This window comes from Paroedura picta, chromosome 10 (genome assembly GCF_049243985.1).
Source record: "Paroedura picta isolate Pp20150507F chromosome 10, Ppicta_v3.0, whole genome shotgun sequence".
In the NCBI taxonomy this organism is placed as follows: domain Eukaryota; kingdom Metazoa; phylum Chordata; class Lepidosauria; order Squamata; family Gekkonidae; genus Paroedura; species Paroedura picta.
In genome coordinates, this window is record NC_135378.1 from 52,358,544 (window position 1) to 52,386,174 (window position 27,631).

General features: G+C 39.3%; 3 protein-coding genes across 6 annotated transcripts in view; 1 reads left to right on the forward strand and 2 right to left on the reverse strand.

Annotated features, from left to right (window-relative positions):
• Nucleotides 1-455: 455 nt before the first annotated feature.
• On the reverse strand, nucleotides 456-11,788 carry TMEM184C (transmembrane protein 184C). 2 transcript variants are annotated; one of them, XM_077300157.1, is made up of 10 exons: nucleotides 11,513-11,788; nucleotides 9,770-9,900; nucleotides 9,644-9,680; nucleotides 8,787-8,992; nucleotides 6,364-6,438; nucleotides 4,613-4,706; nucleotides 3,646-3,758; nucleotides 2,845-2,944; nucleotides 2,088-2,259; nucleotides 456-1,958 (listed from the first exon to the last, which is right to left on the reverse strand). In XM_077300157.1, exons 1-10 carry the CDS (start codon nucleotides 11,627-11,629, stop codon nucleotides 1,696-1,698), a joined length of 1,308 nt encoding a protein of 435 aa, XP_077156272.1. In that variant the 5' UTR covers nucleotides 11,630-11,788; the 3' UTR covers nucleotides 456-1,695. The 2 variants fall into 2 exon arrangements, with proteins under 2 accessions (XP_077156272.1, XP_077156273.1); XM_077300158.1 differs by lacking the exon at nucleotides 11,513-11,788 and adding an exon at nucleotides 10,619-10,639.
• A 1,747-nt stretch (nucleotides 11,789-13,535) lies between these two features.
• Nucleotides 13,536-27,631, forward strand: part of TTC29 (tetratricopeptide repeat domain 29) — a 358,212-nt gene continuing 344,116 nt past the window's right edge. Inside the window, exons 1-2 of one of the 2 annotated variants that reach the window (XM_077300153.1) lie at nucleotides 13,536-13,612; nucleotides 15,097-15,714. The gene's annotated coding sequence lies outside the window, so the exon portion shown is untranslated. Of the gene's footprint in view, nucleotides 13,613-14,443; nucleotides 15,715-27,631 lie in introns of those variants that run through there. The other variant, XM_077300154.1, reaches the window with a different exon arrangement.
• Nucleotides 25,364-27,631, reverse strand: part of EDNRA (endothelin receptor type A) — a 29,049-nt gene continuing 26,781 nt past the window's right edge. For both annotated transcript variants that reach the window (XM_077300159.1, XM_077300160.1), the window contains exon 8: nucleotides 25,364-27,613. In XM_077300159.1, the coding sequence (XP_077156274.1) occupies nucleotides 27,473-27,613 (141 nt within the window). In that variant the 3' untranslated portion in view covers nucleotides 25,364-27,472. The remainder of the gene's footprint in view (nucleotides 27,614-27,631) is intronic.

The following is a 27,631-nucleotide window of genomic DNA, read 5'->3' on the forward strand; positions in this document are numbered from 1 at the left end:
GCATGAATATTCAAATTATTTCTTTTGAGAATAAATTCTTATCCAATAATATTCAAAAAGCATAAACAGATCTACAATTAAGATTATGAATGACAGTAGTCCAGTTATATTTAATGAAGATCTGGAAACAGCCATTGTGCAATAAGAAGCATTCTGTGAGTCTTATTAGAAATCCACTCAATAAATAAAATACAGGCCAGCAGCCCAGAAGTGTTTACAAGGCACTCAAGCTTATGGTACTGTCATATTTGGCACTCACAACAATGCTTGTCAAGTCACTTAGAATGGGACACCTGTTTTGGTCCTCTCCTGTTAGAACATCTCACACTAGGTTTCTGACTTGCTCTTAGACAGTTAAAAAAGCCATCTTGGGGTTCTAGAATTCTATTTATGTGTAAATTAACTGGTCAAACAATTACTTCATTTCTGCATTCACAACAACGCAGAATACAAAATAAGCATTTAAATAAAACTTTATTAGCTTATATACAATAAAGGCAATGAATACGTATGATTTCCTGTTTTTCCAGTTTAATTTATAGACGCACCATTTAGCCATTAAATATGCAGCCTAGTGAATAAGGCCAAGTATTTACAAGACACACTAGTACCGCTTAAGCACTTGTAAGATTTCATTGTAGCAGCTACAAATCAGGTAAAAATCCTCCAGAGTTTTAAAGGGCATCTAAATCCTGAAAAATAGGGATTTTCTCCCTCTGAAGATGCCACTTAAAAATGCAAACCTTGCTTGCAGCTTTCTACAAGAGAGTAAGATGGCAAGCATGCAACGCAAGTACAAATGTGGTAATGGATCAAAAAATCCTTAGACAGATGTGCAATGAAGTCCTTAAAACAGCACTAATTCGTTATTCTTTAGTTAACAGCATTAGTGTTACTTAGATAACTTGATTCTACTTGGTATTTGCTTTCCGTACATTTTAATTAAGAATTCAAGATTTAGAGGCAGTAAAATGGTATTCATATCACAGAATACACGTTAGATAAAACTGGGAAATATCCTACATGAAGTGAGAGATTGCAACAGAAACAAAGGACCGAGCAGGGTTTTTCCTATTTGTTATAAAATTGAATTATTTAACACTAATTAGGATGCCTTCTAATCCACTCCCTCTAGAGCAACTTCCAATGCAAATCCATTGAACAGATAGCTGAAGCTGTTTCATTACTGGCAAGTTCAAGCACTCCTGCTTAGCTGGATTGTACAATAGGCATGCTGGGACTGAAGTTGATGATTTCAGTTCAGGACTATCAATTCAAAAGTTCTGTAAGAAGTCTGACACATTCAAGATAATGTTCTGGAATGGAACGAGTACAAGTCTGATGAATTCATTGGTTTGAAGAAGTCAGGAAAACCTTTGGCCTTCTGCCTAACATGTTTTTTTGTATTAAACTGCATACTTTCAATTAGCAGAATTTCATTACAAACCTGAGCTCAAAGTTTCCAAGCACGCTCCATTAATGATTTTACCAGCTTAATTCAGTGATTTAATACTATGTTGTATCATAGCGCTGAAGTCCTATAATTATGTTTGGTGCATACATTTCCCCTCAGCATATAATCAGTAATGAACTGGAATTCCAAACTTCTGTGCTAATTTGTCTTATGTCTTGTTTCATCAGAGCTTGACACATTTCTGGTGGGTTTCTGAGGTTTAAGCAAATATGGTTGACCATTTAATCCACAATCTTTTCTGTTGGAACATGGGAATTCTCTCTGTCTTCCAAAGAGTTATAGAGTCCATCAGATGTTGGTTCAATAGGCATTGTTGGAGTCACAGTGTGTCCAAACCCTTGATAGTGACCCACAGGGGAGGATGGTATGGAAGAGGAGGCAGAAATTGGGTCTTGAGTGGATGAAGACAATAAACTTGTATGTTCATTCTGCTCATGGTCTTCACCAAAAAACATTTTCCTTGGTTGACCAAATACTGTTCTTCCTAAAAGACAAGACATTTTAATGAAGCATTTTCTTGGTTTGGGCACAATTAGAAAAGTGCAAAATAAACTTAAATAAATATATTAGTTTTGTTTGCTAGAGATGATTTTTTTTTACTTGTACCACTTACCAACATTGCGAACCTGTTCAGATACATCTGCCCGGATATCAGAAATATCCCACATTGCAAGAAAGGAATCAAAGCAAGAGCCTTCTTCAGCTTCTTGCACATAAGGCTTGTAGGAAAAACTGTAGTGATGAGCAATTGCAGCAAAGAACATCTCGACACAGATAATAAAATCCTGAAATAAAGATGTGTGTGTGTGAATTCAGTAATGTTTTATGACACAACTGCAGTTCTGCCTTGTATTCCTCACGGGATCTTTTTCAGATATAAAGGATCATTATTTTATTGACCAATAAAGCATTGCCAGCCAAAAAGAGCCTCATGATCAAATTAAATTATGCACTACAAATATTAAGCAATCTACTAAAACTGTAATTTTTTACCATTTCTTAATGACAACATGGACACAAAACCAAAGATAATAGTACTCTTCAAAAGCCAACTTGCATATCACAGGAAGGTATCCTAGAAAGCTATTAATACACACTATTAAGTCACACTAAAAATACCAGCTTACATTCAGCTTCACATGTAAAATAAATTTCCCACTAATAGTTGTGTATTGTGGAGCAAGCAAGCAAGGAAATTCAATAATTGTTCACATTAACAGTACATTCCTATGCATAAGTCACTCAGAATTCCATGGCAAATGACTGAGCAGTCATAATACTTAAACTGAAAACTTAAACACAATCTATTTTTCTAAAATCCAGGAGCATTTTTGTTCACTTTTACATTCCCAACAGCTATTCCTACTTACTTGTAAGCCAGTTGCCACTTCTTCTACACTGTTCCATTCCCATGTGCTATGCTCAGAAATAACACCAACTTTCACCAACAATGCAATAAGTACAGCTTGCCTATAAAAAATATTGGCATCAAAAAGTTAAGGACATGGCTGTGCTCAAAATTCTCTAAGACAAGTTCATTCTATAAGCAAAAAAGAAAAGTATTAAAATGCAAAGACATTCATAAAGCACACCAACGAAGTGCTTGAATGGAGCATGACAAATTCTGGTCTGCCTTCACACAGGAATAGTGAATGTGCATCAGTCAGGATAAAGGAAGTGCTGGAGAAACTCTGGTATTGGGCTGAAAAGGTAGCTCCTAGAACGAACAGACCTTTTTTGAACACACACACACTTTTGGTGCTGAATTAGAAAGTTCTGTCCACTTTCTAGAAGATTCAAGAGAGACTACGTAGTGAAGTCCAAGCATTTTAACTTCTCATTGACTTTAATGAGTCGTGAGTCATGTACCAGATAAATATCTCTACAATAATTAAAATTTAAAAGCGCTTGGTTTACCTTTGGATGGATCATGCTTTCTTTTTATGAGTTTATATCATTTCTTTAGATAATGAAAGCATAGGATCAACTGGAAGTTTGCAGGCAGAGCTACTCTTAGCTTTTAATTTTAGTACAACACATAGCATATTTAGACATTTATATACTACCATCAATTCCCTTCATTATTTGAATATTTAGCTTTGGTTTTCAGTGATATTTACAAACACATCATTAAAAAAACTTGCAACTCTGCTTACAAATATTTCACTTACCAAAAGGAAACAAAAACCACCATCTTGACACACAGAAACTTGCCCACAGGTTTGATTGTGTTTAGTTCTTCCCTCAGTACTTTATAAAACAATACAAGGCAGTACATGGCAAACTAAAATAGAGGGATAACATTCTTAGAACTCAAATATCTGGACAATGCAGGTTTCTTTCGGCCAATTTAGAACGTTGTATAACAGAGCAAATACTGGGTGTATTCTTGTTCCAAACATTTAAACACATTTCTAAATATAAAATGCTTCCAAAACTGTAGGATCATGTTCTTAAAAGCAGACAAAAGAAGAGTCTCAAAAGCAGCTTACAATTGCCTTCCTTCCTCTCCCCAAAACAGATAGGACTGCCATGAGAGCAGCATTATCATGACTGCGATGAGTCCAAGGTCACCCAGCTGGCTGCCTGTGGAGGATTGGGGAATCAAACCCAGCTCACTAGATTAGAAGCCACCACTCTTAACCACTTCATCAAAATGGAAATCACTTCTCTTATTCTTATTAGCATTATAATTCTCTCCATGCTGAGGTCCCAAACCTTTTCCTGCCATTTCAAATTCACGAAAACAACCCCAAGCAGGTATTCAGAAGTTTTCCAGAGCCAAACAAATAGAGTATGAAATAATCACTTGGTCATATATGTTTTTTATTAAAATATGAGTTGTCTGAGCTTCTTTCCAGAACGATTAATACACATCAAATCTTTGTATAAAGGGCAACACGTATTCAACTTTGGCAAGGAAATAAGGCCCATGTAAAACTAGTAGCAGGTGCTCAAACTACAAGTTCTCAGCTAACTTCCTATATAAATCTTATTTTTCTAATATATAAAGGAAAATACAAAATTTTATAAATGTATTTTTCACAGAATTGCCAGTATAACTTTTATTAAAACCAGATCCTAATTAAATATGTTCATAACCTCAATCCAAACCAGACAGTAATCACTGTTACTCACAAGCTGAGACATATTGTTGAATATGACTAAGTATGTCCAAGCATTTTTGAAGCTGAAATTGCCTTCATCGTAGACGCCAACCAGTTCACAGATTCTGAAAGAATTTAAATACAAGTTCATGAACCACTGGCAGAAGTCAGCAAAAACATTTCCATTAATCGCAACTTTCCATTTTCAAAATTATCTCAGAAAAAAAATGACAGCATCAAGTTCAAAATGCAGGCTTATGTCTGGCTTTATTTGTTTATATTTATAATGATATTTATATTACCGTCGCTCCCAAGAACTGGCTCTCAGCAGTTTACAATATCGTCATATAAATCATGGATAATGATAGGTAAAGGTAAAGGTATCCCCTGTGCAAGCACCGAGTCATGTCTGACCCTTGGGGTGACGCCCTCTAGCGTTTTCATGGCAGACTCAATACGGGGTGGTTTGCCAGTGCCTTCCCCAGTCATGACCGTTTACCCCCCAGCAGCAAGCTGGGTACTCATTTTACCGACCTCGGAAGGATGGAAGGCTGAGTCAACCTTGAGCCGGCTGCTGGGATTGAACTCCCAGCCTTATGGGCAAAGCTTTCAGACGGCTGCCTTACCACTCTGCGCCACAAGAGGCTCTTTGGATAATGATATATCCCCATAAATCTTGTTAAAACTCCATTAAAACAAAATACTAAAATTCCATACAGGTCATGGTGATACGAATATAGTATAATTACTATACACATCCTACACAAGCCCCTTGGGTGGGACTAAGAGGGCTGATGGAAAGTTGGGACAATGTCAAGGGGACCCATGGAATCAAGGCTGGTCTAATACTGTCCCCGGTTCTAAGGGGAGAAGGGTGCCCGATCTAAATCTACCTCAGACAAATGCCTGGCGGAAGTGCTCCATTTTGCAGGCCCTGTGGAACTCAGAGAGCTCTGACAGGGCCCACAGCTCTTCAGGGAGCTCATTCCACCAGGTAGGGGCCAGGGGGGGGGCATAAGGAGGTAAGGGTCCCTCAAGTAAGTAGGACCCAAGCCGCGTATAGCCTTAAAGGTACATTTACTCTGAGGTTCCAAACAATCCAGTTTGCTGCAGCCTGGCAAAAATCTCTCTCAAAATCTTGCATAAATTACTGTATTAAAGAAAAACTACTTGATGTTTCCAATATGGAAATTCTTCAACAAATTGAGCAGAGAAAATTTAAGCATCAGATTTTTAATGTTACTGGCAGCACAAGTTAATCAATAAACCACTGTAACAGAAAAGCAAAGCACTGAAGTGCTTTTAAGCAGAACACAAATTGAGAATACTCATAATGTAACATCAAACCACACTGCAAAGGTATATTTTGTTCACACATAAAGAGGAGAACTGGATCCTGGCCTAGGCAGGGTCCACGGAGATCAGATAAAAGTCACCACCCTATACTATGCATTACAAAGGGAACTGTGAAGTTCTGGCAGTCACCTGGGGCAAATAGCAACTGAGGTAAGCACCTCAGAAGTAAATTGTACCTGTTCCATGTGCAGCACCACTCTCACTAGAAGTCTCATAAGAATTAGCTAGTAGCCCATTATGGCTAAATGAAATTAAAAGCTAAGTGACAGCTCCATAGTGCTGTCCTGCATGTTACTAGATCTTTTTCACTGGAAGGAGAGGAAACTGCAAAAGGGTTGATGCAAAAAGAAGATGCAAAAGGGTTGAAAGGAAACAGGAAAGTTATGCAGAACATCATTATAAATGAACATGGTTCTTAATACTTACAAAGCAATAATAGTGGTGAATGGTCTGACAACAGTATACTGCAAAACACCCAGCTTGCATCTGAACAACAGTGCCCTGCAAAAACAACACACAAAAGGTGTCAGTACAATACAGCAACACAAACTGCTACATACTTTTTCTCATACAAGCTATATCAAGAGATTTAATAAGTCTCCATAGAAAAAGTGAGTTATTCTGAAGAAGACTACCTCTTCAAATACAGTATAGTGGAAAACTGGGATCAAAATCATATTTTATTTCAAAGAAAGCAAAAACCAATTCAGTCCGATAAAATGTCATTAATAGCAAGTTACAGCAGCCCACACAAGCCCTTATATATTTCCCAACATAGGTGTAATAAAAAAGCAGCTACCATTTTATTCTAGACTCCCTTCCATAACAATTTATAGAAAGAGATCAAGTTACAGAAAATAATCAGCTGAGTAGATTTTTTCATTGTAGGAATCCTTAAAATATATCTATTAAAATCACGAGCCACAGTTTAGTAATTTGTCTGAAAAATACAAGCCGTTCTTCCAATATTTTGCCATCTAATCATCAATAAGCTGCCAACAAATATTCAATGTCTCCTTCTCATAGCTCTTCTTAGGTAACCCAACTTGCCCCAATATATTTTCACATTTGAACATCTTAAGAATAAAAGGTAGCATCCATCAGTCTGCATCTCCAACCATGCTCCCATGCAATTATGTATTTCTTGGTGTGGCAATATTACAAAATGTATGAATTTTCTTCCAGCAATTCAGTTTATAATGAAATGCATTCAAATATGTACAGTTCTTATTTTTTTTAAAGAGCCCTTTCCCACAACAGTTTATGCTCAGCAACTGACGATATTTATCTTTAGACATTTTGAACAGCAGACACTGATCACACACTGTTCAAATTTTAGTGATCAAATATCTAATCTGCAAATACTGGGAAAAGATAAGGAATCAACTATTCATTTTACTCCACTAACTGAAAAAGTGCCCATTGTCAAATTGACAAAGCAGATGATCTTGCATATCAAGTCATTTTCTGGCCAATTGAAAAGGTAGAATCCTACAGGTTTTTTTAGGTAATTTACTTTGGGCTACGCTGCATTCCTGATTCCTCCCCTCTGTTCCAGGGATTCAATAATCCCCAGAAGCTGCACTTCAGAGAGCACAAAAATCTGCAGCATAAAGGGGAGGGGGGGTCCTATTCTGTACTTTACCATAAAGTTCTGTTGTTAAAGGCAAGGTCAGAAATGCTAAAAATACTTTTATCCTAAGACACAATCATAGCCGTAGTTTAGTAGTAACCTCCATAGACTCTATTCCATTGCATGCAAGCAACAGCCAACTGGAATGGTCGTCTTAAGATCCATTACTGATATCCCATCCCCTTTTTTTTTATGATTCCATGGTGGAATCCCAAATAAAACTTACAAAAAGTTGCACCTGACCTTAATTTCCCTTCAGAACTCAATGGACAGACATTTTGGCAAAACTATCTTATTTACCACAATCCTATCCAGCTAAGTCATTTTGGATTTAGTCCATTTTGTCATATCTAGCAACATCCTATCAGGCCAAGGTGCAATTTGAAATATTATAATTTGCTTGCTTATAGAGATATAGTTTGCTTGTTGGTAACTCTGTCATGTTAGTTTGCTGGGTAAATTTGGGCCAGTCACACAGACTTCACAGTGCTGGCATGAGAATAAAACCAAGATCAATGTAAGCTACTTTTGGTACCCACTGGAAAACAGCAGGCATAAAGGAAACAAATAAATATTGTATGATTAAAACATGATTCCTCTTCCTTCAGACAGACTCCCGACTTATGGGACTGTCAATTAACAGACCAAACAAGTTCACTTTATTCCATTCTTTTTCATATGACCCTAATGAATCTGCATTCAAGACTTCCTGCATTCTCAATGACTTCCTGGGTGCAGAATTCTCCTTTTATTGTACAAATATGCATGTAGAAATACCAGGAAAAATTGTTCAGTGTTTGTTTATAGCAGATGTTGATGAACTTTTGGAAATCACAGGGGAGCTTCTGCCACAATACTGAAATCATAAGACTGTAAAATTGTGTGACTATAGCAACAGTCCCTACAAACACGAGGGAAGGCAGAAACAAGAGTGGTTCAATAAGGAAAAGGAGTAATTCTACTACTGAGGTTCCATGCTTCAGAATTCAGAACTTCTGTCAGAATGCTGGACTGGCAAGCAACTAAGTCCTAAACAACATATAAGCTGGATATTCAGATGATCCTTAGCCAAAAACATAACCAAAACAATCTCCTTCAACAATCTATTGTAAGTCTTTTTTTAATGAAAAGTATTCCTGTACTTTATGTAGCAGGATTTTATTATCTCTATTAGGTCAATTCCCACAAATATTCAAAGACGTGAAAAAGTACTTACTCTCCCATAGCCCAAGGTGGACAGCAGCACAATGGTGGTAAATGTTTCTGCTGATCTTTTGCTTCTATGATTAATACCAGATTTGGATATCGATTGGTCAGATAATTTGAAAGAAATACCATGAAGTTATAGATGACATAGGCTTCATAGCATTCTCTACAAGTATCCACATAAATTGCAATTTTCGGATATTTCAATGCTATCCACTATCAAGAAAGAGACATTAAGAAATTAGAAAAAAAAGCCCATGGTACACAAATTGGTTTATACTTATGTACTGATTGCACAAAACTGCAGTAAAGAATTTAATGGTTAAAGATTAACAGTCCTATTCTAAGCATATATATATTTACATAAAAGAAAGTGCCACTGAATTCACCAGGACTTACAAACTTCAATTACAACCTTTGTTTGGCTCCCTGCTGCTAGGTATACAATGTCATCGGTCTGCTAAATGATGTACTGAAAGGAAATAACTTGATCTCTACCCATATGACATTTAACCCATATTAAATATAGATGTGCATTAGTCTATATTCAATTGCATAGCCTGCTATTATTTAACATGATGATATCCAATAAAAGCAATACACTTAAAATATTTCGCTTCTCCTATTTCTTTGGCTGACCTAAATATAAATGTCCCCAAACATACACATTATATTATACTGACATATTCCCAAACATACACATTTTATTAAAAAAATAAATAATAAAAAATCAAACAAACAAATAAATAAAATAATGGTTAGTTATTAACTGAAAGCAACCATTTACTAAATCCACAGAACTATGAAGTTTACATAGCTTACACAGAACAGGAAAATAAACCAGCTGACAAGCTAGAAGACACTTACACTGTCTAGACTGTAAATTGGCACCATCCACAGAATCCTGTCATAACAAAACACATGTACAATTAATCAATGTATTCTTTATACTATTGTGAGGAACAACTTGCAGCAGAACAGATGTAGAGTTACCTTATTATTGGTTTTTGTAATTCAGGTTGCGTATAATGAACCAAATGTTGCAATATTCCCCAAAGAGATATTGGTATCGTCATCAGTAAAAAGATTCCAGCAATAAACCACGCCTTGGTTTGGATTCCAACCTTGAAGATCATAATAAAATGCAAATGACAGTAGAATTTTTAAATAGTAACGGCAATATACTCATAAAACAACCCATTAAAGACATTCAAACTAAACTTGCTCTCACAGAAACAATCCTACTGTAATTAGAACTGGTGTGATGTAGCAGCTGGCTTAGGCCAGCCGGAGAAATCCAGGTTTAAATCCCCACTTGCTACAAAACTCAGTAGATGACCAGACATTCTCTGAACATAACATACTTCAAATTATCAGCGTGAGAATGAAGGAGAGAACTTGCATTCATTCATTGGAGGAAGAACAAGGCAATCTATTCAACTATGAACATATGTTTGCTTGCAACTTTAATTAATGTCTGAAACTGAACTTTGATTAGACACAAGTTTTTTTTAAAGAATAGATAAATGTTAACTACTACAACATCTACAGATAAATCAAGTTTTGCTTTCTTCTACACTAAAAAAAATTGAGTCCAATAGCACTTTGAAGACCAACAAAGATTTATTAAAGGTGTGAGCTTTCAAGTGCACACACACACTTGAAAGCTCATGCCTTGAATAAATCTTTGTTGGTCTTAAATGCATTATGGCAAAAAGCATGTACACATTCAAAGACAAAACATGCACAATGATGCTGCATCTCCCAGGCGTACAATGCCTGCACGTTTCTTTGAAATTTTATTGTTAAACAGTGACCTGTTTTCCATTACTACATAAATACCTATCACGCTTCTAGTAGATGACACAGAAAAATACAGCGTTTTCAAGTGTCTTTGTCCCCCAGTGGCAGTCGTACTAAGCAGAAAGTACCACACAGAAGAACTGCCTATCTGGTGTTTGATGTTCATCAGTGCTGGCTGTGAACCCACTGGTTTGGGCCCGGGATTAATGTCACTAGCCCAGGCCCAGCCAAAAGACACATTAACTTCGATGGATTCAAATGAGTAGCCGTGTTGGTCTGAAGTAGCACAATAGAATCAGAGTCCAGTAGCACCTTTAAGACCAACCAAGATTTATTCAAGGCGTGAGCTTTCGAGTGCAAGCACTCTTCGTCAGGCTCGAAAGCTCACGCCTTGAATAGATCTGTGTTGGCTTAAAGGTGCTACTGGACTCTGATTTTATTAGCTTCGATGATGCGGCTTAAGATCGAGAACCGCGGATCTGTAGCGAGTTGTCCTCGCCTGACAGGTTGATGTCTGTCCGTGGAGAGCCCCGCTATGCAGAGAACGCCCCTCCCCAGTGCTACATCGAGGCCGCCGGGGATCAGCTGGTCACCCTCGTCCCAACCCCAGAAGACGCCCCTCGAGGCCCAGTTGGCCTGCGGACCCCTCGGGAGACGCCTCTTCCTTTTGTGACCTCATTCCCGAGCTACGCGGGAGCCCCTCAGGCCGAAAGAAGGGCCCGGCCCGCCCCCGCCCAGGCCTGCAAGCGGGGCGGAAACTCCCCTCGCCCGCCCCCGGAGGGAGGAGGGGAAGGCCACGCGCGGCGCGTCCCATACGCGGAAGTCCACCCCCGGGAGGGCAGGCGAGGCGCCGCCCCGCGCCTCGGTCTCCGCCGCTGCGCCATGGAGGCAGGCAGGCAGGCAGGCAGGCAGGGCCTCTCCGCCGCGGCTCACCTCCAGCTTCTGCAGCTCCCACACGCAGAGCGGCAGGGCCACCAGCAGCCCCACCACATAGATGGTGGCCACCAGCGGCCGGATCCAGCGCCGCCAGTTCCCGCAGGTGCACGGCATGGCGCCGCCCTCGTCGCAAGGCCCTCAGCGCAGCCTCGGTTCCGACGGGACGCCCCGCCGCCGGGTCACAGGCCCAGCCCCAGGCCGCCCCCACGGCCGCTCTGCGGAGGGCACCGCCGCCCCATCGCCCCGGCCGCTGCCACGGTTCCCGCCCGCCCCGCCCATCTGCCGGCCTCCTTTCGCCTCCGTCTCGGTCTCCTTCGCGCGCGCAGCAACCGCCTCGAGCCGGGGCCCGCCCCGCCCTTCAGAACCCTTTGAGGCCACGCCCCTTCTCCACTACGCCGAGTCCGCCGTTGGCCACGCCCCTCCTGCGCCTTCTTCTGCGGGCGCTTAGTCTAGGGGCGGTGCTAATGTAGCTTCCGGCGTGTATAAACAACAAACGCCCCCTTCGGTTTCGAGCAGCGTTATGGCGCGGTACAAAGAGTTGCCTGCTGCGGGCACTGTGCCATCGCAGTATACAGATTATATGTGGAACAACTATTTAAATTAATTTAGTTTGCTTTCGAGTTATGTTTACAGAAGAATGTGATAAGTCAAAAGGCCCAGATTGGGAACCTCGAGTAGTCTACTGAATCCTGTGGGTAACAGTGGCTCTTGTCATCTACATGCTGGGTGATTTTCTGAGATTTCTCTCCCACTTTAGGATTTAAGTTAGCAAATTTTACACCAGAAAACTCACCTTTTGGTTAACAGGTTCATAGAATGATTTATCATATGTTTCTGCTTTGAGATTGGCTGTTTTTTTGTGGGAATAAAATAACCAGGTCCTTATTTTAGAAGGGAAGCCATTTGTCTGTTTTGGCAAAATTAGAGAGAAGTCCCTCAGCACTTTGAAGACTTTAAAAAAACACAGTCATCACCATCCAGCATAAGTATTCCTCACCATTTGACTAAAGTTTATGATGAAATTAATAATGTTCATTGTTGCAACAGGAATCCTGTTTAATCCAGGTCCTTATTTTTAATGTATGCTTCCATCACTGGAGTAAAGAGAATGCCAAAGATGGAAACCTACTTATTGTTTAATAGCTTTGAGATAAAGGCCCCTGAAGAGAGCTGAAAGTCTATAGATGTCTCTATCTCTTTAGAGAAATATTTTGCATTGTAAAATAAGAGTGACAACCCATTTAGCTTTATACTACAAGTAACTATATCCTGCCCCCTTCTGCCACCATAAATCCCAGTTTGAACAACATTGATTTAAAGGTTGGAAGCCTGTGGTCACTGGGATCTTAGCAGATTGAGTAAAATATTTTGTATAGGTAACTCCTGGAAGACGTTTAGTGCTTCTTCACTGTTTTTTCATTCCCACATCAGGAATTTTTTTTCTTACTGCAGTTTTTCCCAAGCATTCATTGGTTTTTATATATATTCTGTCCTGTCCCTAGAGTCTAGTCTGATTACACAGATATATACCATAAATATACATTTTTTTATGAGGCATTCTACCAACTATTTGACAAAAGCAATATTCTTTGGCCATTGGTCTCCTCTGGAGCTCTTGATGGGAAGAAAAGGAGTGCAAGTTCCCAGAAGCTGGAGGTTTTTCTGGCTAACACCTAATATCACAAATCTTTAACAGTTGTAGAGGAGTTTTGGATTTGAAGGAAGGGACATGCAAGCTCCCAGAATTTGTTATTTATCTGGACAATACATTTGTCTATATGCTTATATGGTTTTTATGTCATATATATTTGCAACAGCTGAATAAGCCTTCTGTTTGTTCCAAAGAAAGTCAATGCAAGTGTCCAAAAGTTATGCTGGCAATGGCAGATATGATTCCAGAATGGCGCCATCATGTGGCTTTTGTTAGAGGAGAAAGGTGTTGTCTATTAACTGTCCTTTGAAGAGTAATTAGCATTATCAACATTTTATTTCCCTTCTTGATTGTAACTGGTGTGAAAAGAGAGTGAATAGTGAAAACTGTTGTCAGTAGCCTTGCACGGACACAGACATTGTGCATTCTGCCCACCCCAGGAAGGGGTGAGTATTCAAGGAACTTGTGTCATCCTTTTGTCTCTCATGCTGTATTTTATTAGATTCCCAGTAGCAATCGTTTCCAGGTCAGATATTTGCACCACTAAAGCCTCATAACAATCTATGCATCCCATCCAATGTGGTAGAGAAGAAATGTTAATGCCTGGGAGGTCTGCACCTTCAGACAAAAAGGAGAAAGAAGAGAAGGAGAGGCTAACGTTGAACAGCAGTAGTTATTTCTTGCCAAAACCATTTGACACTGCTTGTAAGATTTGAGGAACAAGCAATGTTTTTGACAATTAAAGCACTTATAAAAGTAGGGCAGATTTGAGTAGGAAGAAATTTGACAGAACAAGTTCTAAATGTGCAAATCACTTTTGTTTGTGGTAGCCTACAAAAGCAGTCTGGGAAGTATGTTTACATTCCAGGTTTCTTAAGTCTGGTAAGCCCAGGTCATCATAAAAACTGAGTTTTTTTATTTGCTTCATTTTGTTTGTTTTAACTCTGTAAAGGCCTATAGCTGTACAATAAACTTGATTCTGTTTCAGTACTGCAGCCTGTAAAAAAAGCAAGAGTCATTGTTGTGTATTGAAAAATGAATAATAAGTGGCATGCAGGACCATTCTCCCAAAAGGTTTGAGTTGGACTAAAGAAAGATTCAGCACGCACTTAAGTGTTTGCAGGATCCAAACTTTTGCATTTGCAACTTTAATGCTACTAGATGTGTATTATTCATCTGCATAATGGTCATGGGCTTAATTGCCTATGTAGGCAGACTACGCAACTTCTGACTAGCTGAAGCCCAAAATAGACTTTGACAGCAAGTTGCATTTATATGGTATGAAGTTCCTGCTTCTATGATCCCAGCTGCTTCCTACTTCAGTTGCCAGCTGTCGCTTCCTTATCCAGCTGCCAGTTTAGAGGCCATCCTAATGTGTTGTTCCATCTCCTGTTCAAAGGCCTCCAGGCATTCTGGATCCAGTTTCTACTGCTCTACCACCATTGCCATTAACCCAATGAAGTTAAGTGGACCAGTCAAGATTCTTTATTTCTATCTCAAAGGGTGCAATTCTCTTGAGTAAGTTATACTCAAACAGATGTTTTAACACCAGTGAACTAACACTGATGTTAAGGGATCCATAAGCACACATGTTTAGTGCATAGGATAGAGCCAGGGGGCATATTGCCAGTCTTTTCCTCTACCCAGGAAAACAGTTTTGTTTAGGATTGCATTTGACTTATTCATTGCAAATCCTAATTGATATTTTAAACTGGTGCTCTATTTATAATTATTGCTTTATTTACATTGCAAGACACCGTGAGTTTCTCAAGGTAGAAAGACAGCTAATAAATGTTCCAAATAAACAAATATGACATTTATAAAAATAATCTTGACAAATTATGACTGTCAGTTGCTATTTAAATAATGAAAGTTTGGTTTGGGAATTGGAGGGAAATATGGCTAAAATCCTCTTTTATCTCACATAAAGGGGTAAAATGTAAAGCAGAGATCAGCTGCTTTAGTCTGAATGTGGATTCTACCCAGCTGTCATGAGCCAGCCTGCTGCCCCTGCTCTGTGAAGGAGGAAATGGAAGATTCAAGCACTAGACCAGTGGAATACCTGCCTGAGAAACTGGGTTAAGAAGCAGACCCAGCAAAAGGAAGCGGAAACATTTTCCAACTGCAGCCAGGGTACTCATTATAGCATGAGGAGAAGAAGTGGCACAGGGATTAGAGCAAGGGTTGTCACAGGTTTTTCCTGAACCCACAGAACACAGAAGAAAGAGAAAACACTCACCAGTTCTAGAGAGATGGGGGAGTGCCTGTCTGATTGCCCAGCAGTAACTAGTGTTAATGCCTGTTAATTTGCAGAAGCAGGAATGACAAGCTGATAGGGAAGCAAAGGACTTATACATGGAGGGTGATTAACAGAGCAGTAAGGAGTAACACCTGGGCTTTGGGGAGGAGTCAGCTAATGAGGCAGTTAAAAGGAACATGCTGAGCAAGGCTCACTGTAGAAATAGAATTGTGTAGGTCTGGGAGCTGGATTTAGTCTGTGGACCCTGCGACCCCTGGACTGAACCTTTAGCTCCCTGACTTTGGACTGGTTTGTAGACCTTGTTCTTATTTCTTGCCTTTGCCTTGTTGATTGTTACTGTGTTTGTCTATCCTGGAAACCCTGGGTAGAGTAACTGCATCTTAAAGATGCAGTTTATAAAGTTTTCAGATTGGTCATGAGAACTTTAAATCAAATGTGCATTGAATTCTCAGGCCTCCTGTATGGGGGCTTGATTTGGATTGTGATCATGGTACATGGGAGAGGATTTCCTACCAGGACAAACAAGACTCACTCTGCGCTGTCATATTTGAAACCAGTTGTAGCTGCCCAATCTTATTAAACGGTAACTCTGAGGCTAATTTAGTAGAAATGATCAAAGCCTGGATAATGGTGACCAAGTCATATAACTCAAAGAAGGGGCATAGCTGTTGGGCCAAGTTATCTGCATGCCACAGAAGAGACTTGAACCTCTAATTGTAGCTATGAGCCTCCTTTTTCATGGGGATGGTCTCCCATCCAAACAAGCTGACTCTACCTGATTGGATACATTGACAATCGCACCCTAGCCTTATCTGCACTGGCCATCAGTTTCATTGGCCCTTGTTACTGCTTCTTGCTTGGAAATGTCTCTTTCTCTCTCTCTCATGTGCTGTAACTAAAAAGGGGAGAAGCAGTGGCTTAATTGTGTACAATGTGTTATCTTTGAGTAACAATTTCTGTATATACATCCTGATATCACTTAGCCCAAAGGGTCAAACATTTTTATATGGGGTGAGGGAAACTGTGGGCTAAGCTTCCTTTTGGTCCCCTATGTGCAGTTCATAGATATACTTTGCATGTAGGAATTAAATGCATCTTGCAGAGGTTTTCTGGTTTCCTATAAAAGTTGCTTTTGCTTTCTTCAGTCTTGAATAGGACAGTGTTCTGTTTATTATTAGAATGAGTTATATAAGGTTGATCTTTGCAAAACTAGCAGTCAACACAAAGAAAAATTCCACAGAGCAGATTCCATGCCATTCCCTACAACTCTCTGAATCGCTCAAGACTAGTAATTCAGTGAACTCTGCTCTGTTCTTTTTTGGCAAAAGTCTAGGTAAGGAGCTTCAAAACTTAACTTTCTTTCCTAAAGTTAACTTGGATAGAAGAGGAATGACATACATATAAGGGATTGGTTTCCACATGGTTTGCCATTGTTCTATTTGTTCAACCATGTTTGTTTAATCATATCTTGAGCTTTGATTATTTGTAAATAAAAGTTTAAATCAACTGTATCAACTGTTTATTGGTTGAGAAATACAAAGTGGCACTTTGAACATGGAATAAATAAATAAAACTGAATATCTCCCTTAGAGTTTGAGGGCTGTGCCCTGAAAAAGCTGAATGTTTTAAGAAAACAGTTGTCTAGCAGCAGCATGATTTAGTGTGTTGTTTTAACTCTGTGAAAGAGGTTTTAGTCTCTGTGTGGCTTAAAGTAATGCCCCCTCAAGGATGTGTCCAAGTGACTGCCACACTGTGTATTTAAAAAACTGGCATTATGGTTCTAGATAGAAGAAAGATACAACACCACCTATAGCTGAATATTAAAAGACAAAAGAATACAGTTATTGCACAGTAAATAACAACATTGTTGTGCCAACCAAGTACTAATTGCTTAAATCGGTATTGATATTGTTTTTGTCAATATTTTCATTAAACAGCTTAATTAAATTCCAGGGGTTAGAACATTATTATTTATTTTTATAGAATCATGTGAATCTATTTTACAGGTAATTTATGTTAAGCTAGGCCCAGCTGAGTTATATTTATGTCAGATGCAATCCTTACAACAAAGTTCTTAATTGTGAATGAAGTCTGGCCTGCTCATGGCGAAGAATGTGCTGGGAATGAGACAATAGAGTTCTGTATCATCAGAATGCAGATTCATGTTTCTATGTTAACCAATTTCAAGGCAGTTTTCTGTTACAGAATGCAGAAGCCAGTTCTGAAAAAGCTCAATCTTTGCTTTGACAAGTTGCTGGGCTACATATTAATTGCTTGTGTAGTTAGTAGTGGCTTTTTTCTCCAATTCCGGAAACATTTCTCCTTTGTACCAAGTTACTCTGATTGCTGTAACCATCATTTGGGGGCAGTTGGAACTTTCTATTCTTTTACTAAACTGAGTAGCCTTTTAATCATGAATTGCTGACAGTAAATTATTGTCTCTATTTTACTGCTAAGGCTCAGGCTCCATTTTATTTATTTGAAGTACAGGAGACACAGTGTATTATGCAGCCAGAAGACTAGGGGCAGTGGAACATGGAAACATTGGTCATAAAACAATCAAACATAAATAACTCGCATGCAAGGAGTCCTTGCCTTTTATACACAGATGCATGCCCATTGGGTTTACTTTATCATTCTGCATTGATTTTGTTTCCTTACTGGTTGCTGTTTCTCTGGTTTTTTGGAGAGTAATTTTGTGTCTGCTTTTCTCTTGTTTTGCTTCCAAGTCAAAGATAATTCAAAAGCATACAGATTACCTGGGATTCCCCCTCCCCTTGTCCTTTTGCTGCCCCTCAAAGATCACTCCCTTGCCCACACTGAGGTCATTCCACCCACTCTGCACCTTCTACTATCCCTCCTCCCCTCATTGGTATACAAACTATTTTCCCCTTGTTTTTAATTTTTAAGATATTTGTGACAAGCAGCAGGAGCATAATATATGAGACTATTGCTTGTCTCAGATTGCTGAACAAAAACATTAAAAGGAGCGGTGCAAGGTTTAGTTCCCTGCTGGTATTTACTTGAAAGGAGAATCAGAAAGGAAGCAAATAGTAGTGTCTCCAGTGCAAATATTATTTATTCAGTGCTGCATGCAAACAAAAGGAGTGCAGAATGAAATTAATGGGACATGTAAAGAGGTAGACATTGGGATGAGAAACTTAAAGCTTTGAAAACATTTTTCCCTTTAACACTTTAGTTGAACAGTATTTTGGGGGGACCACTTTGTCCATCTCCAGAAGCCTAGCATTAAAATGGCAGCTGAGCTGGAAGCCAGTGAACTTAAGAATTGCTTGGAATCAATCCATCTGGCAAACAGACTCTAAACTGCCAAGATCCTGTGTGCAGGATCAAATTAGAGAATTGCAGAGTGAAAAAAATGTGATTTGCAAGAAAGGGCAGGAAACTAGTAGTACTAGGCAGCTCTGATTGGGTATCAGCAAAAATATCACCCTTTTCATTTTAGTGACACATGAATTTAAAAAGCTCTTCAGAGCTTCTACCAGAGAATTCCTCTCCTGTACAAATTGTATGATGGGAGTTGCAGCTGGCTTTGCATAGGCACACACATGTCCCAGTTTGAATGAATCCCTCCCCTCTACACTGAATTTGATTCACATTTTGATTTTGGATGCTTTAACTTTCTCCTTTGCAACATACATGATTGATTGGTGGTGACCTACCTTTCCACTGCGATATCCAGAAGTGAATATAAGCCTCCATAGTTGAAAAATCAGCATCAGTAAATGTGCAGCTCTCTGCTTTTTGTGAATTAACTCTGTCTCATGCCTCCAACACTGTGACAAAGCAGTCTTCCCTGATTGGCCAGGGCATCAGTTCAAAGTCTTCCTCGTTCCCAGTTTCAAGGCTTCCCTTAAAGTAACTGTGCTCCAGAAGCCCTAACTTCTCTCAGCAGAAATTTCCCTCTTGGTTTCCCCCCACCCTTGTTCAAGAAAAGAGGCTCTCGCTGTGCTTGGGTTCCCCCCCGCACGCCATTCTGAGCTTCCCCAATTGCGTGCAGAATACTTTCAGTTTGGGGGGGGGGGGTAAAGGAAGACACAAGTTCAAATTGATCTGAATTCAGCAGGATCCACAACCAGGGGAAAAAAGTAAGTGCAGAATCAGCCCTGGTGTCAGGGATGTTGAAGAGACAATTGCTTTTGCAGGGACAGCTGCAAACAGCAGGGAATGAAAATCGCCTTCAAGCCCTGACTATGAGCTTCCTGGAAACAACTGGTTGGCCATTATAGAGACCAAAGATGGGGAAACAGGTAAATGTTTGGTCTCATCAAACAACATTGTTTTGATGTATGGGTGTGAGTGACTCCTGAATGAGTTCTGAGTTGCCAACTCAGTTGGGAAATACTTGGATATTTTGGGGGGATGTAGTCTAGGGAGAGAGGGGCTTGAGGAAATGTAGGACCTCAGGAGAGTGTATTGCCATGGGGTACACCCTCTAAAGCAGCCAATATCTACAGAACAGTTATTCTGGGAGATCTCCAGCCCTACCTGGAGACTGGCAACCCCTTTCTTAAAGTTTGCATTGATACATAGCATTGTTCTAATCTGTCTGCTTGTTGTGAACACAATTTTATTTTTAATGTTATTATGTAGGTTACCACTTCTAAATCGAAACTCTTCATGCCAATACATCTGAACAGAGAAAGAGGAAATAGCAACAGCTTCTACTAGGTTTCTGCAGATACTGTATCACTAAAAATCAGTTAGTCAAGGGAAATGCAAGGCCACTTCATGGAGTCTAGAAAAGGTTGAGTCTGCATTTGGTCATAAGCAGTTCTAATAAGAATGAAGTTAGAAGAACACAAGCTGGGGCCCACAGAAGTCACAGTAGGACAGAACAATTTGGAAACCAACACCTCAGAAAAGTTTACTTTCCAGGGTTGTTCAGTTCTCGGAAAGTCCGTAGTTGAGGCCAAGGGATCTTTGGCATGAAAACATAACCTGAAAGGCATATTCTCTTCTCTATCTGCATTCTATGGAAAATATTAAAGAAGCATAGAGCACAGTTCCCCAGAGAATCTGGTGCCTTAAGCAATGCTCCTTTGTTCTTTTGGCTAATTTACAAAGTGATATTGTCCTGCATACCCAGGGAATCCTCTCCAGGAGGTAGAGACTGTACTTTATCTGCAGGTAGACCAGTTGTGTAGATTCATAATTCACACAGAAGCCAGCTCATTGACTCTTAAACCCAGAGAGAGCACAGCCGCACAGAGCTACTTGCTTATATACTGTACTGTCCTGAAGCAAATTATACTCTTTGGTCACATAGAATCATAAACTTAAATTGCAATTCTTTATTTTTAGTTTCTCATTTTTAGTTATGTACAACATTGTAGGTGAAGGTGAAAAATACAACTCCTTGACTAAAAAAAAATCTTTGGTGAAAGAATCTGACCTACTAAAAAAAAAAGATTCAATTTCGCCACACCGAAATCTCACCAGCTCGTTCTTAAAATCTTTGTGGAACTTTTCTTCCAAAATTTATCTAACAAGATTATTCCTGGTATATTCTTCTAGTGGATATATATGTATAGTTTTGAACTTTCAAAGCCAATTCAGATGAGTATTTGCAAATTGTAACTAGCCTCTTCCAATAATAGCAATGTTAAATGCTGCCTTGCACCACTAGGTTGTGCTCCAGTACTAAAATTGAAAATATTCTGTTTTTGGCATACAGTCACTGAAATCACACTTATATTTTAAAGTTCATTTAAAAATCACTTGGATCCACCTTTTTTTGCTTGGCTATCAAGAAATGTGCCATGCTTACATTTAAAATTGTTTCAGAAACGAAATAAATATACATTGTGGTTTTTATATATGCGCACCAATAGTAGTATTTATAGGACTTATCAATTTCATGAATACAGTAGTCACTATTAAAGGGCTTTATGAATGGGAGATTATCTTTTAATTCTCTATTTTATGTGTTTATGTAAAAGAGTACATGTCATCATAGAAAGATACAAGTAGGGACCTGCAAAATTTGCAGGAGGAGCCCCCTCCAACTACCTTTTGTTTTGGGGGCCCTTTCCCTCCCATTTGGGGCCCTGATTGTATCTTTCATTTCCACTAACCACCCCAGCCTTACTGCCACCTCCTCTTGCAGGGCTTGCCCAGCTATGACACCTCTTTGCTCACCCCACTGCCTCTCTCATCATCCTACTTGCTGACTCACTCACTGGCCAGCCCACCTGTTGCCTCTTTGGCCATCCTGTTCGCTTGCCAGCTCATCAGGCCACCTACCCACTTGCTAACTCATTCACCTGTAGCATTGACTCCTCTGCCTTTCTGGTTCACACAGCAGTCTTTAAGGCCTCTGGAAGATGAGGTGGGTCTGGGTGGAACTATAGTGAGATGGTTCCAGCCTTTTCTATTGTCAGACATTTCATAGAAAGTGGAGGTAAAAGATTCTGTATCATCCTTCTGGAAGTTGAAATAGAAGATGTCCCAAGGCTGGGTGCTATCTCCTATGTTATTTCATATCTAATGTCCCTTAAATAAGATCATGTGAAGCTTTGGAGTAGGGTGTTATTGAATATGCTGTTGACACACAGCTGTTTGTTACTCTGAATAACCTGCTGGTTGTTGGTGTCTCTGTCCTTGTGTGTAAATGCGATGGTTAAATGATTGTGGAAGAGCATATTGCCTCCAAATAATGTGGAGGTGATCTTGCAGCATTTGGTGAAAGACTGCATTAATGGCTTGGGAATCTTGATGGACCTAGTTGCCTTTGGATAAACAGGGGTCCGTGACAGTGAAAATGCTTCCCTCCCTTCCCCCCCCCACCGCAAGCTACATCTAGTTTAGAAGGTGGCTGTCCATCTGCAGATGGCTTTATCTGGTCACATTGATCCATGCTTCAATAGGCTGGATTACTGTGACGTGATCTACATGGGGCTGTCCTTGAAGATGATCCAGAAACTGCAGCTGGTTACAGATTGTGGACGTTTGTCATCACAGGTAAACAAAGCTTGTTGTATTGTCTGAATATAGTCAAGAACACCTAAACTACTTAATGATATAGATAAATGTTGATCCCAGTAAGACTGAAACAACACTGTCACTAAAAGTCATTCTTCTTGCAAAATATATTTTTAAATCCATGCTTTTTCCTGAGGTTATTTTTTGTTTTAACATTAAGTTTGAGAAAACCAGGGAAGAACTTTAAACGGTTGGGAACTACAGGATTGTTTAACACATTGATCAGTATGTTTTGTGGGATTCTGTTTTGTGGGATTCTGTAGTAACTGATTTTATGTTGCAGTTTTAAAAACATTAAGACACTAAACTCTTCAACTGGGCCTCTGGAAAAATAAACGTCTGATGTTGTAAAGTGGCTTGTTAGGCCTCTTGAGGCTCTTATGACACGTCATTCTCAGACCCTTATAGACTGGGATGCTGCCAAATAGCTGTTTTCCCACAAAACTTTAATAAACTTTGACTGGATTTCAGAGTTATGTTTTTCCCAAGCAAAATACTAGTGGCCTAGTTTTTACTGAGGTTGTAAACTGGATATGAGGTAGGCTGAAGCGCATCAGATTGCATGGGGTAGCTTCACATGATTGTATGCTGATATATACAAAAATAACTTTTTAAACATAAAATTGCTACATCTAAATTAAACTAGGTCAACACCCCATATGCTTGGTAGAGCACACTCCAAAAGGCCGCTTTCAGGTGCGAAACCCTATCCAACTTGGGGCCCATTCTGCACACATAGGATAATGCACTTTCAATGTGCATTTGCAGCTGGAGTTTCTTGTACAGAACAGCATAATCTACATCTGAAGTGCATTATCCTATGTGTACACAATGCACCCTGGCCTTGTGGGTAAACTACTGGCAATGTGTGCTAGGAGACTCCCCAGGGCAGATGGAGTGCTCATCTGTTTGAGACATACTAGTGCTGCACTGAAGACACTTCTTAAAAAGAAACGTCTGAGCCATATTAGCAAAGAACTCTAAGGGAAAAGTCACAGGAAGAGGAGAAAATTAATGAACTGAGAAGTGAAGACAGAGCAAGGCTAGCAATTCCTCTCAGCTCGGTGTCAAAAGAGGAACTGAGGGACCGTGGCACTTCTCCCGGTCAGGGCACATTACTTTCAGTGGGGAAACTCGACAGACTCATATTTAAAGTGAGTGGCATCCTCTCTGCTCATAGGAAAATAAAATTTTCTCTTGGTTGGCAGGCCTGTACATGCACAGTCTCTCCCCATCCCCTTGCAGTGCAGGACTGTACAAAAGACCAAAGACATATAATAGATTATACAAATTAGTCTCCAAATGACCCTTTATTTCAAGTCTGTGTGAATGCATGAAAATCAAACTCCCCTTTCATTGGTTCTGTGTTTTTTCACATTTATTGAACTTTTTTCAAATTATTTAATGTGTTTTACATAATTGCCATGAAGCACATGAATGTATCTTGCATAAATTGCTTAAAAGGTAATTAATCAAATCAAAGTCAGGGTTTCCTTCAACATCTCTAGTTTATTATTCCAAAAGCAAGTCACACACTTTCCTTGTCTTGATATTCTAACTATTGCACTCATATTAAAATTGACATTAAATATATCCCAAAAGCTATAATTAGTACTGTCTTTATAGTTTTGTAGGTTTTCTAAAGGAATGATCCTTAGTGATGCTGGTGGCTTGCTAATAAGAGTGATTGGCTGATATATCTTTTAAGGGAAGCTAATTATCAATTGTCTTTCCAAATAACAGGTTCAGGTGCCAGACCAGCTTGGACTCAGGCTTATTATGTACATGTATTTCCCCTAACTTTCACCATGCATGTCTGTGTTTTTTATCATTCTGCATTGATTTCCTCCCTTCTATGCTCAGTTAGCTTCTGGTTGCTGTTTCCTCAGCTTTTCTGAGCATACTTTTTGTGCAAGTTTTCCTTTGTTTTGCTTCCAAGCTGAAGGTAATTCAAAAGAATTACCACTCTGAAGTAATAGGTTAATTTAAAATTCTGCTGTAATCAGTGTGTTTGTGGTCTCTTGTGGAATCTTGAATGTAAGGACACTCAAGAAATGTCTTAATTATAGCATTACAAGAGTAGAGAAGAGGGGACTCACTAATCCTAAGGTAAAAGCCTGTCTAGGGATCCATGTTCTTTCATTTTAACATTTTGTTTACCTGGAAAATGTTGCAAATACTCTCTCCCTACAGGACAGCATTTACAATGATTTCTAATTAAGTAAAGGGTTAAAGTGAGTGAGTGTTTCTAGAGTGGCTTCTAGTGCTCAGTAAAGCTAGAAGCTTCTTTCTCAGGAGAGCAAACTGGGACAGGAGCAATAGCTAGGTTCCAGAGCCTCCAGGACAACCCCACAACCAGCCTCTCGTGCCCTGTACCTTCAATGGCCCTGCAGAAAGCTTTCAAAATGGTTGTCTCCTTTTTTTACATATTTGTCCTATTTTTAGCTCCCATTTTTGCCTCTATATTTGAGTATGCATGTTTTCTATAAAGCAATATGAGCAAACACAAATGTCAGGGATTTGCTGTGAACTTAACCACAGCAAAATGAACACACTTCTCATTAAGTATACTTTAGGCTAGAGGCCAAGATGTGAGAGATCAGTGTGTGGACTGATGTTGGACAGGACTTTTTAGAGTCAGGCCATTCTCTCAAGTGCTGGAAAGACCCCCTTTTTCATCTTCCATACATCACTTTCTGTTTTATGGTTTGTTGTCAACATGTTGTAAAACACACAGGCTGGAGCAGGGAAAAGAAGGTAGAGAGCCATCCAGTATCCCCATGTGGTTGTAGCTCTACCTAAGACCTTTATTGCACGAGGTAGTAAAATCAAGAATATAAATGGTTCTCTGGAGAAACTGTTGCCTTGTGTCCTTATATGATGACATATTCCACCCATGTTGACGCTGAAACTGAATCCAATGAGTCAGAACCAGAAAAAAGACATCTTATTTATATTTTTCTCTTGTCATGTGGAAGCTCTGAGGAATGAACATTCTTAAGGCTTCATCTAAAGTAACATATTATTACAAAACAATGCCAATACATTATATTTTGCTTAGAGATGCCAGCACATGTATATAAACAGTGGCTATTAAGTGAAGCACTCATTAAAATACAGACATTTACACAGGAGACTATATATAAAAACACAAATTAACATGTTCATGTCTGTAAACATTCTGGAAACTGTTCAGCAAATATAATTGTAGGTACTTTGCATCTGATCTTGTAAATTATGTACAGAATTGTGTCTTTCACTTGAAATACAGCTAGATGTTCCATGCCACATGGCTATTTTCCCAAGCAGAGCAGTTGCTATAAATCTTTTGGAGGTTTTATGTAGCATGTACATCATATACTATAGATCATTTTGCTGTCTAATAAAATGCTACCTTTTCAGCATATCCCCCATCCATATTGTAGTGCACATTGAATTGGTTGGGTATGTTTGGATCGTCACCTGGAGATGCTAAGTTATTTACATTTAGTTACTCCAAGCTAAAACTGTGTAGGAGCCAGTGCCATTTCTAGAATCTATCTACGCATGGCCACTTTTTTCTTCTGTGTTATTAATTACCTCCATAAGGACACACAAAGCCAAAAAATTGCAGTTCAGAGGTTTAGTTATTCTGTTAAGACTGCCAATCTCAACTGTATTAAAGGAAAGTCCTACTGAGTTTAGAAGAATGCTTTTCCAGTAATTGTAAAAGGCCTGTTAGCCAGATAATGCAAAATTTGTTATTCAGATTATCTTGTGTATATTTTTTTTCCACTGGGGACTTGATTTTTAATGCCTCTACTTTGTAAGCACATTTGTAAACAGTTTTGGTAATGTTCTACTGCATGACCCATTCTAGCAATGCACACAAATTGAACTATGAAGCAAAAAACTGTTATGCATTTTGCCCTGTGACATTTGTGATGAATTTCCATGAATGTTTAAAGCAGGTTGTTGCACTTCATGGACACAGCCTGAGAGATCCAATTTGGTTAACAAGCAGAAAGCAGAGGTTTATGAATCTCTTTAAACCTCTTTCTGTTTTCCACAAAAGCTGCAAAAACAGCTAAGCAGCTGGATCAGCTTGCTCCAAGTCTCTCAGCTGTTTCAGGCTGTCATGTGCACTTCAAAGTGTTTTTCAGTTTCCTGCAACCCCTGCTTAAAGGAACTGAGATCCCTCCCTATCAAAGGGGTTTGTGGGGCCCCGAGCCAGTTCAGTTCACAAATGAACCTTTTGATTTAGTTAACCACAAAACAATACAAATCTCATTTTCTGGTTCGTACCCATCCCTAAGCCATTCACACCACTGTACTTACATTCATTTTGTGATCATAACAGATTCCACCGGATGAGAGTACAAAGCTCATGATCTAGTAGGAATGCTGAAATGTAATCAGTTGACTATTGATGGGTCTTCAGACATGCTTTCATAGAGGATCACACTGACATATATACAAATACACCTGCTTTGTGGAGGATTTTCCAACCATTATATGATCATGTGCTTGGGACATCTGTTTATAATATAGGAATTGAATACTGTTGTGATTTCTGGTCCATTCCTATAAATCATATCAGTGTTTAGCAAAGTGCTGCCAATGCTGATGTCAGATTTGCAATATTCCTAACTAAAGTGTGGCAGAAAGATATACAGAAAGCTTTTCAGAATTCAGACTTAACATGCTTCTAATAGTGAATATATTTATTAACATATTTTCTGCCAAAAGTCTTAATATTTGAATATCCACTAATTCTGACTTACATCATTTTTTTAAAGACACCATAAACACCATATGTTGGCACAACTGTATGGATCCTTCTTTTTTTTCACCAAGGAGTCATTAAAAAAAAGTCCATCTTTCCATTTGGAAATCTGTACAGAACTTCATCAAGGCATATTCAGTCTATCTGGTCGTCTTTGGAATTAAGCGCCAAGGAAGCAAATATTTCTTTTTGAAATATTTTTGAATATCAGAAAAGTCTTGCTTTAAAAGCTTCACTGCATCTCCTCAGATTGTGCAGTGCAGTTTCTGTTGGCTCTCAATTTAAGCTGTCCTTGTGGATGCTCCGTTCTGTGTTGTGATTGTTCAATTCATTGTTCTTCCATTGAACACTTGTTCCATTCATCAAAACAGATGTTGTTTGGCATCCATTCTGGTAGCACAAGCAGCAGAGGCACGACTGGCAAGGGAAATGTTT